This window comes from Mesoplodon densirostris, chromosome 18, assembly GCF_025265405.1.
Source record: "Mesoplodon densirostris isolate mMesDen1 chromosome 18, mMesDen1 primary haplotype, whole genome shotgun sequence".
In the NCBI taxonomy this organism is placed as follows: domain Eukaryota; kingdom Metazoa; phylum Chordata; class Mammalia; order Artiodactyla; family Ziphiidae; genus Mesoplodon; species Mesoplodon densirostris.
The window spans coordinates 23,696,251-23,707,093 of NC_082678.1; the positions used below are offsets into that span (position 1 = coordinate 23,696,251).

Consider the following 10,843-nt stretch of genomic DNA (forward strand, 5'->3'; position numbering starts at 1 on the left):
AAGCCTAGAGGGAAAGAAAGAGTAAAGCAAAGTTATGCTTATGGCGAGCTTACTATATAGCTCAGTGCCTCAAACCCAGAAGAGCTCTCAGTAAATAGTTCCTGAACAAATGAATGCCAAGCACTGGCCAAAGCACCTTACATACATAGCCTTGCTTAATCGTTATAACGATCCTGTGAATGAGTATCAGTCTCTCCATTTAGCAGGTCAGGAAACTGAAGCTAGAAGTCAAGTAGATTTTTCAAGGCTCAGAGCTAGTAAGTGGGAAAGTAGAGCAGCATGCATTTTTATTTCGTTCCACCTAGCACAGTATCTTAAACATAGCAATCAGTAAAAAGTTATTTGTTGAACTGATACGGACAGGCCCTTTATCCACGTTCTCTCTTTAGATGTGTTTGGAGTCTTTGGGGTTATTTTTTTCAATGGCTAAGAAGTTTGGGGCACGGGAAGGAGTAAGTAAAGTGGGGAGAAGATGCCTATAAAGATTTCAGATATCACGGAAAGGCTGTCTCTGCACGTTCACTACAGAATAATTCCCAGACTCTTTGCCACTCTGTCCCCACTGGTTCTCCAGACTCTAGCCTCTCCCTTATCTCAAACTCATCCCTCCCATGTGGGACTGGAGGAGGGGAATAAATAACTCGTCACTCAACACCCAGGCCACCTACTCCCATGGCTTCTGTGAGGGATCAAGGGAAGGAATCACACACAGGCGCTCGCTGCTGTGCTTGGCTCGAGAGACAGCTGGCAGAAGGCTCACTGGTTTAAGAGAGAAAACTCATCCCGAAACCCCCGTTTCCTATACCACAAAAAAGACGTGATTCCGGTTTCCTCCACTCTGTCCAGGGAAGAGGGAAACAGTGAAGATGCGGGTTCAGGCTCAGTTTCAAGGAAACTGCACCTGTTACTTTTACATAGAAATAACCAAGAAGAAAGGAAATCACTAAGCCAAAAAGGCTTGTTCCTCTACGTAGGTATGTTGCCAAATGGCCATGTTCTCATTACTGTTTTAAAACAATTCAACTTGGATGTGCAGAGAAACACATAAAGTTTAGATCTGCTTAGTTACAGCCTCTCAGAGAGCTAATGGAATCAACATTCATTACTGAGGTTTAACATAAACTTCCTGTCTGTACACACCTGTATCTACCAGTAGACCTACCAGTAGACCAGTTATAACCAGCTTCCTTTAACCAATGGGCAGTTTGTACTTGGAACTCAAGCTTAAAACTCAGAATGCGTCAGTCTCAATATTCTATGATCAGCAGAGGCTTAAAGGAACAAGTCAGAAGGAATCCATGTATAGCTAGACACAGGTCAGCCCCTCCTAATTACCCTACCTGGCCCTGGTATGCACAGGTTCCCATGGCATCCATTCATGTTTTCCATCTCCAACCACGTCTTTTGGGAAATGGGTTCAGACATTTATTATGGAGTGACACCTCCAGTGGAGTAGCCAGGAGCCCAGGTCCTGGGGTCACACAGACCTTGATGAAAGCAACTGCTCTGCCACGATCAACCTTGACATTTAACCTCTGGCCTCAGTTTGCTCATATACAAAATGGGGCATCACCTCATCGGGCCCTAGCGAGGGGAGAAGGAGATAACTCATGTTGGTCACTAAGCGCTGTATCTGGCGTAGAGAAGGGCTCTCCATCAGTGCAACCACCTAAGATGGTAGAAACGATGGCACCTCCTTGTACGGGACTTGAACGGACCTCACTTGGAAGGCCGTGAACAAACCTGGGCTTGTCCTACCAAAGCTACTCTGTCCTCAGGTAGCCTCCATCCCCATCCTCCCCTCCCTTCATTTCCAGAACCTGGGCCAGGACCTTCCCTGCTAAATACGCACAATCCCTACAATATCAGTGACTCGGAAAGCAAAAGGATACTCATACGCAAAAGAAAACTGTCCCCAGGGCTGGGGCAGTTCATGTGAGAAAACGGCTCTAGCCTTTGTAGGAGGCGACAACCGGAAACCCGTCTGGGTGAGATGGAGGCTTCTACAATGAAGGGGGGCTTCCATCCTCATTCCACACAGACGACATGATGGCACCTCTGACCTGAGTCATGGCAGGAATCAACAAAGCCAGGCAATGGTGGTAGCACGAGAGGTGTTTTTAGTTCGTTTGTTTTTTAAACACAATATGGGACGAAGAAGGGGAGGATGAAGGGACCAGGAGAAGAACTAATGAACAGCCTCTCAACGGGAGGGGAAAGAAAGGCAAGAAAGGCAAAGAGACGTCAAGCAAACAGGAAGAGTGCAGCTGAGGGGAAAGGACCCCAGGATGGGCCAAAGGAGACGGGGAGCTCCGCTGAGCGGAAATGAGCAATGGCCGGCCAATCTCACAACCAGGAGAAACACCGCTCAGACGTTTCCTGTGGGCTGGGCCCCAGAGGTCGCTGGCTGAGTCATGGGCGAGTAGTTATCCAGGTTAACAACTTCCAGTTAAAGCCAAAGAGGAATGTAATACGGACCAGGAGTCATTACGTGATTGAGGAAAGTCAAAAAGGGCAAGGTCACCAAACTTCTTTTGAAAAGGGCCAGAGAGTAAATGTTTTGGGCCCTGCGGGACATAGGATCTCCATCACAACTGTTGGACTGTACAACCGTGGGGGAAAAGCAGCCCTAGACAACCTGTAAATGAATGAGCAGAGCTGTGTTCCAATAAAACTTTATTTGTAGACACTGACTTCAAATTTTATATAATTTTCATGTGTCGTGAAATGTTATTCTTTTTATTCTTTTCCCAATCATTCGAAAATGTGCAAATCATTTTAGCGCACAGGCTGTACTTAAAAACAGGAGGGGCTGGATTTGGCCCCCAGGCTGTAGTTTGCTGGCCCCCGGTTATGAGCTTGGGCCCCGTGGCCAAACATGCCTGGCCTTGCATCCTGCCTGGGCTGCCTGCTGGTTCTTCAGCCGTGGGCAAGTTCATGAACTCACCTGAGCCTCAGCTTCTTCATCTGTAAATTAACGATAACTGTATCTGTCCCCCTAGGATTTATGTGAAGTTCAAAAGCATAGTACCTGAAAAGTGACTGACATAAAATAAGTGGTGATGATGGTGATGGTGATAGAACTGGGTGTCTGGGTGTGGGTCGTGATGGCATCAGATCTATAGCTAATTGTCTCTGAAAAAAAAAACCCCAAGAAACCAAGGCTGACCCCAATCCAACTTAAGGAGGGATATACAGACTAGAAAATAAAACAGATGAAGAGAGATTCAGCAAGAGCCTGTTTAATGCTTCAACTCAGAACTGAGTTGACTAAATTACGATGATTTGTAACAGACTTCGTGTGTGTAGGTTATAACCTGACTACCCTTTCAACTGCAGAAAGAGGGGGTTTTATGAACCGTGTACCAAACCTTATGGACCAGCTCAGGAAAGGAAGACCATCTGAGGAAGCAGAGTAGGAAACAGAACCTAGGGCGGGGCGCGTGGAGGGGGCGGCAGAGACAGTGGTAGGTGGTCGGGAAGGAAGTTGTTTCATTGTGGGGTTATCCATGCAGAGTTCCCTGTTTTGTCATAGGGCAGCCAGCTGTTAAAAACTTTCAGGTTATCTCTCCCAACGCTTCAGAGGCTCGAGTTCAGAGGTAATTTACAAACCAGCTCCTAAAACCAGCACAGGGTGGAGGAATTCACTTCAGTCCTTAAGTCCTTCACTTAAGTTATCCCACGGGACCCTTCAGACAACCCATCTTAGTTCTGCATAGTTTTAAAAGAGTTAATAGCCAAGGATCATGCAAACTTTAGATCTGTTTAGGCGGGAGAAATCACACTTCTTCAGCCATTGTTAAGTTGCTTTTTATGCTGTTCTTGCAACTTCCAAATAATCAAGCAAAGATAGAATGGAAATATTAATGCAAAAAAAGGAAGCAGAGGAAAACTGCATTATAATTTAACTACCCCACACCTTTTATGAAATGTGGGGCAAAATGACAGAGATCTCCACGGATGAAAAATACTTTCACTGTCAGACATTTATTGAGCACCTAGTATTTATAAGCTCAATGCTCAAAGAGGCAGAGTTGCAAAGATGTATAAGAAGAAATATGAGCTACCCAGCAGGGGCTCTCAGAGATCGTCCATAAAAGGCAAACAACAATTACAGTGGTTAAAACTTGCAGCTGTATAGTGTAGGCATTGGGACTTAAAATGAGAGCATTCGCAAAATATCCTTTGGCAGAAAATTGGTAAGAAGCCCCACCACCATGATTGATGTATCACCATTTCTTGGGCACAGAATAAGAACCCCTGCTGATTGTACTGTCAGCCTTCCTTACCAGCCTGCTCCGCACAGAAACAAACAAAACAAAAAATGTGAAATATACTAAAGATTCTGGGGGAAAAAATGTTTTATAAATGTGGATTACTAGCATTTGTGTGTGATTTAGTGAAAAGAACACTGGGGCAGAGAAGCAGGAGATGTGAGTTCCACCTATGGTTCTGTCTTCAGGCAAATCACTTTCTTCCAAAGCTTCAGTTTGCTCATTTGTAAAATGAGATGATTAAACTATAAAACTCCTTTCAAAGCTCTAAATTCTACTACTTAATATCAAGATGCATACATAGGCGCGTTTACTAAGGAAGGCTATGTTAAGAATACGTGAAGTGTGATTGACTTGATAGAATTTCTGAGGTCATCAAAGTCGATCCTTGCCTTAATTCTTCTAACAAATCTGGTAAAGGAAAGCACTTTTTATGATTAGACATTACACATGAAGCAGAAAAAAAAAAGAATTATTCTGCAACAATGCACATAACACAACCAGGTGCTTATGTGAGAATTATTTATGAAACCAAAGAAAAACTACTTTTGCCTGTAGAGATAACTGAAAATGCAGAAACGTCCAGAAGTTAGTAAATTCCAGATGGAATTTAAATCAAATCATTACACTTTTCTTATTATTTTCGTAAGATCTGGATAGGTATAATTAGTATAACAAAATGAGTTTATAAAGTGTAAGTTTAGTTAAGACATTTTGGTTAATATTAAAATTAGAACTCACCAGGGAATTAAATTGTTTAGATGCATTAAAGCTGAGCCCAACTTTCAACCCATGATTACCTAAACTCTGCCATCTTGGAATGTTCTGACCTAACTTTGAAAATAATTTGATCCCCAAATTAAATTTTTAAAGATACATTTTATGAGGAAAAAAAGAAACACAAACACATGAAACACAAATGTCAAAAATAAAAGAAAAATTCAATTTCTTTTTCACTAAGAAATGCAAATAATAGTAAAATACTGATACTTTTTATCAAATTGGCAAAAATTTTTTTTCAAATTATTGTACCCAGGATGAAGGAAAGTGAGCATAACCTTTCTTTTTCTTTCTTTCTTTCTTTATTTATTTTTTAGCTTTCATTTTATATTGGTGTATAGTTGGTTTACAATGTTGCGTTAGTTTCAGGTGTACAGCAAAGTGAATCAGTTATACATACACATATATCCATTCTTTTTCAAATTCTTTTCCCATTTAGGTTATTACAGAATATTGAGTAGAGTGCCCTGTGCTCTACAGTAGGTCCTTGTTGATTATCTATTTTATATATAGTAGTGTAATTTATTTGGCAATATTTAGCAGGATGCTTAAGAGGAGAGAATGGGCACTTCCACACATTACTGGTGAGAATAAGAACTAGTTGCAGGCACTCTGGAGGGCAGTACATCCATGCCCGCCCTTTGCTCAGCACTTCCACTTCTAGGAATTCATTCATCCTAAGGAGATAATTGGGCCAATGTGCAAAAATGTGTGTTCAAGGTATTCCTTGCAGTTTGTTTATAGCTGTAAAAAAGTGGAACTCTGTGAAAGTCCAGTTGGAGATTGATGAAACAGCTACATTCTTACAAATTAAAATGAGCAATTGCTAAAAAGAATGAGGAAACTGTATGTGCATGAGTATAGAAAGATGTCGAAGATATATGGAGTATGAAGCAAGTTGCAAAATATCATATAGTGTGTAAAAGAGCACGTATGCAAATATATGTATGCATGTACAAATGCAAAGAGTCACTAAAAAGTTAACAGTAGGTAGCTGTGTGTGGTGTGACTTTGAGTAATTTTTATTTTCTTATTATGAATTTCTCTTCAGCTTGAATTTTTTTCAATGAGGATATATTGTTTTTATAGTAATAAAAAAGCTATTTTTAAAAGGTGAAGAGAAGAATGGGTCATGGGGAAGAATTAGATATCCATAACCTGTAGCTCTGTGTCCTGGAATTTAGTCTAAGACCACAGTATGCGTAATAATGTATGAACTGGGATGATTATCATAGCAATATTCATAATATTGAAAGTTAATAAACATTAATGTTCTATTTAAATAAATACACTAGAATTAGACATTATTAATATAGAAATATATTAACTTGGAATATTTCACAGTATTATTGGTAAGTGAAACAAAAGGCAACTAAATAATTTTATACACATTTTGGATTTATTCATATTCACATATATATAGAATAGAAAAAAGTCCGAAAGCATATATGCCAAAATGTATACTGTGGTAACTAGTGATTCTTATTTTTCTTCCCTACATTTTCAAATGTTTCTACAATAAACAAGTATTATTTATGTACTTTTTTCTTTTAAGTTTTAAAAACATCCCTTATAGACCTTTCAGACTTTAAAATAAGGCAAGGTAGTTATAATGATACTAATCGGTGAAAAACAAAGGAATGAGAATCTCAGCCCTTTGCTCCAGCATCAAATTACCACCAAGAGACCCCAGGAAAGCCCCTGCAGCTGACCTGCAGCATGTTGAAAAGTAATGAATGCCACACTGATGCAAAACAAACTCAGGAAACCCAGGGTACCTATTCTGATTTTGTGTCCTACGATGTGCGAGGTTATAAAACATACTGGCTCAGGTTACAGGCTAAGCATGACAGGTCCCTCTGGTGCAACCTAACAAAGGAATTTACAGAATGAGAAATTTACACATTTCGTTTCCCAGGGTGGAATGAACTACAGAAGCAAAGGACCCACAGTAGGGTTGAGTCCTTGCCTGTCACTCTGCTACATGCTTCTGAATTATGCCTTATACACAGTTCCCATGACACAATGTACCTATTACTATTTTAAGCCAAGATAAACTAATATTTTTTGAAGGTGAATAGAAGGAGAAGTGAGAAGAAGTGCATTTGTAACAGGGTCAAACTCTTTGTATATTTTCAGGTGAACTGGGGGGGTGCCAGCCCTCTCCCCCCGCCCCGACCCTCCCTCCTTCAGATCATTATGGCTGGTAACAATAGTTTTACTTTCCCGGGTAATGTAGATGACACATTTTTCCTGTAGCCTGTCTTCCTGTAAAGTGCAGGAATTCCTGCACCTTCTGGGTGCCCTTCCTGTTAACTTACATTTCAGATTTCCTCAAAAGGCATTCTACCACTTTAATATTTGAAAAATGTCAGCTCAACCCCAGATAGCTAATATAAACAAGCTGAAAAGCATACCACCTAAAGTTACAACTGTGGAAAACAAAATTTCTTTTTAAGAAATTCTTTCTCGGAATCTCACTGTTGGTAAGGCTGGAAAGAAGTAACCCAGTCCTTCCAGCTCCCAGGGAGTCTGTAATTCTTTTGCCTCTGCTGTGCCTTAAATTAGAGGTCTGTAAAACGGAATTATAGTGATCTAGAAAGTTCATGAAGGTCCTTGAATTGAACATGTTGTTAAATCCTTCAATACTGTGAGGTTATAGCCACCTTTCACTTTTCCTCCATTTCATTTGGTTAGAGTATTACAAAGAAGTTTGGTACTGCAAAAAAAAAACAAAAACAAAAACAAAAACAAAACACTCTCTTGGCCATTTGAGAATACCGTAGCTGAATTAGGCCAGTTCCACATTTAAAGCCCAGGCCAAAAGTCTTTGCCATTTCTGAAATGATCACACACTTCCTTCTATCAAAACTTTCCTTTTGGACAGGAATCCCATGCTCACACCAGATGCACCTTCCAAAGGGGACCCAATTAAGAAAACTATTTGGATAAATGGGAATTAATGTAAAGAACCACCAGTACCTGATCTACTATGGGTGCACCCATAATGGAAGAGTGCCATGCTAATACGTTTTTCAGTTTCCCAACTTCTTCTGCTAGGAGGGAGCCGCCTTAGGAGTGAGCCCCCCAAAATGCACAAAGAAACCTGATTGAGTTTAAACCCTAAGGTTCAAAGATAAGATCACTAGAGCACCCCCCTCCTATCTCCCAGAGAGATCACTGCCATCTCTAAACTGCAAATGCACCATTTTGCTTCACTATCTATGCAGTTATCTTATATCACAATGGTTTGCATATGTGCTTTCTTTCACCAACTACATGGTAAACTCCTTGAAGGAAACAACTACATATAAAATATTTTTGTATGTCCCCAAATCCTGTGCACTACAAACACACACACACACACACACACACACACACACATCTCATAATATATTTACTCATATATTAAACTGACCTGAATGAATGAGTGAATGCAAACCAAATACAAAGTAACTAGATGCAATCTCTCTCATACATCAAAGCCTGGAATGCCCTCCTAAGCTATTATTTCTCTGCTCAGTTAAAAGATTGTCGGTTTTCCCAATATTAAGGAACATTGGCAGCTCATAATGCCAATTCCTAGGTACTTCGGCACTCTTAGCTTTTCAGATTTCCATTTTTTCCCCTAATATTCAAAGAAAAGAAGAGCCCTACTTTGAATTCTTTAGAATATATATTACTTCCTTCTGGGGCTGAGATGTATGATTCCCATCAGGTAGAACTAAAAAGTGACACAACAACTCTCCCAAAAGTAGCAGAACGCTGATGAGACACTTGAATTTCACTGGATCTTACTTACCTAATTCCCTGGGTAGCCTAACTCACCTTGTGCTGAGCTCACCTCTCCTTTCCATACCTTCTCACAGGGCATATGCTTTCTCTATGCTCAATAGGGATTTGTTCTGAAACAAGTGACTTACAGTCCTAGGGCCACCTGACAACACCCCCTCAGCTCTCTAATGCCATGTCAGGATTTTTATATTTTTAATCCCCTCCCCAGCATGACATTACGCCTGCAAAGTACAACTGTGTAAAAAGAATATTTTTAAGAACAACAAAAAAAAAAAAGAAAGAAAGAAAACAGCCATAACCCTGAACTTCTGACCTATTACAGCTGACTAAATATATGCAATTACACACTTAAAAGATTTCATTATGGTTGTCAATGAAACAGTGCAGTCCTCCCACATTGGCGTAATGCTTAAAAGTACAATTTTTCTCCCAGTATTTTCCCTCGAGATGCAAAGCATCTCCCAAATGGGAAGATATAAAACCTCGATGTCCTCATTGCTGCTTCTAAATACTGTGAACCAATAAGGAATTGGTGTAAAGTGCAAAGTCTCAGAAGGAGAAAGACTTCTTGTCTGCTTTTTTGTAAAATGCTATTATTCACCTTTACTTCCTTTAAAGATCAGAAGTTGTTTAATGTTCAAAACGATACCAATGGAAATTTAACTAAATACTAGCACCAACAATTCATTCCCAAAGGAATATAAGATTACATTAATTTCCTACTAGTTTAAATCAAGTTTTACCTTTCATTTTCATCTACAGACTTTTTAAAAGTTTGTATTCCTGTTGCACGTAAAATTACCTATTATATGTGTGCATACTAAAGAATTTTACAATTATATAAAGCATTGCACATTTAGACGCCACCAACCTGCTCTATCTCTCCTGACTGTGCAAAAGGCAAAAAGAGCTCAGTAATCCTAGCAGAAGAATGCAAATAACGTCAATGCACAGCTGAACTGCAAGCCCTGCCTTACAGGAACTCTCTGTGTCTGCAAAAAAAAAAAAAAAAAAAAGAGAGACACATACTAAACAGGAAATGCAACTGAGATGTGGAAAACCTCAAACTTAAAAATGCAATCGCCAGGCGAAAATTGCATCCATGCATTCATAAATGCATGCACAACCCTTTGCATTTTTGCAAGTAATGCAAATAGGCTCTTACCTTTCGACTGAGACATTTTCCCCTTTCCTTTGATGGGGGAGGGGAGCACAAAAGACTTTGCCTTGCTTCTCTTCTGTAGCTAGTTTTGCAACAAAGATGCAAGCTGCAGGCGTGCAATCTTCATGCAAGTGGAGTTTCTCTTGACCGAGGCAGCAGATGGACTTTCAGGGAATCCAGATGGAAATGCACACCTTGCAAAACAGACTGGAAAGTGATTTTCCCCCCAGTTGCAACGTTAGGGAAGGCTGTGCTGCAGCTACATGATGGGCCAGGGCTGGCAGCTAAAAGCTCCAAACTTGGAACTGAGTATCTTAGTGCGCAGACGTCCTTCCTGCGAAGGGCGCGGGGGCCGCTGGGAAATGTAGTTCCCGAGCGGAGTCCACGGGGCTCTGATTTAAGGACACGTGGTCGCGCGGGTCGCTGAGCGGGGTGATTGGGAGCAACATAGGTTGCATCCAGGTAAACAAGTCATAGACGCACTCGGTACTAAGCGATGGGAGAAAAAGGCAAGGCCCAGGGGAGCGGGCATTTACGTTCTCCAAAAGCCCCTGAAATAGCCAAAAAACGTATCAGTTTGGCTAAAAACCACTCGGCCCGCTCAGAAAGTCAGTTTCGGGGTTCAAGTGTTTGTAGGGCAGCACCTGTTGGACTGTTCCTGCCTGTAGACGTTTTATTCCTCTCAAACGTGCATTTTAAAAAATCTTTTTCTTGCCTGGAGAATTTGCTGCTGATCTGGCTGGGCGGAGGTAACAGCAGAGGAGATGCAAAGGATCCAGGTCGGTTGCAGCCAGGAATCTGAAATTCAGTCCTGAGGCGGAGTGGAGGTGGG

General features: G+C 40.9%; 1 protein-coding gene across 1 annotated transcript in view; it reads right to left on the minus strand.

Moving 5' to 3' along the window:
* Positions 1-10,283, minus strand: part of MAP2K6 (mitogen-activated protein kinase kinase 6) — a 115,663-nt gene extending 105,380 nt beyond the window's left edge. Inside the window, exon 1 of the mRNA XM_060081330.1 lies at positions 10,015-10,283. Within this exon, the coding sequence (XP_059937313.1) occupies positions 10,015-10,030 (16 nt within the window). The 5' untranslated portion in view covers positions 10,031-10,283. The remainder of the gene's footprint in view (positions 1-10,014) is intronic.
* Between the last annotated feature and the right edge of the window lie 560 nt (positions 10,284-10,843).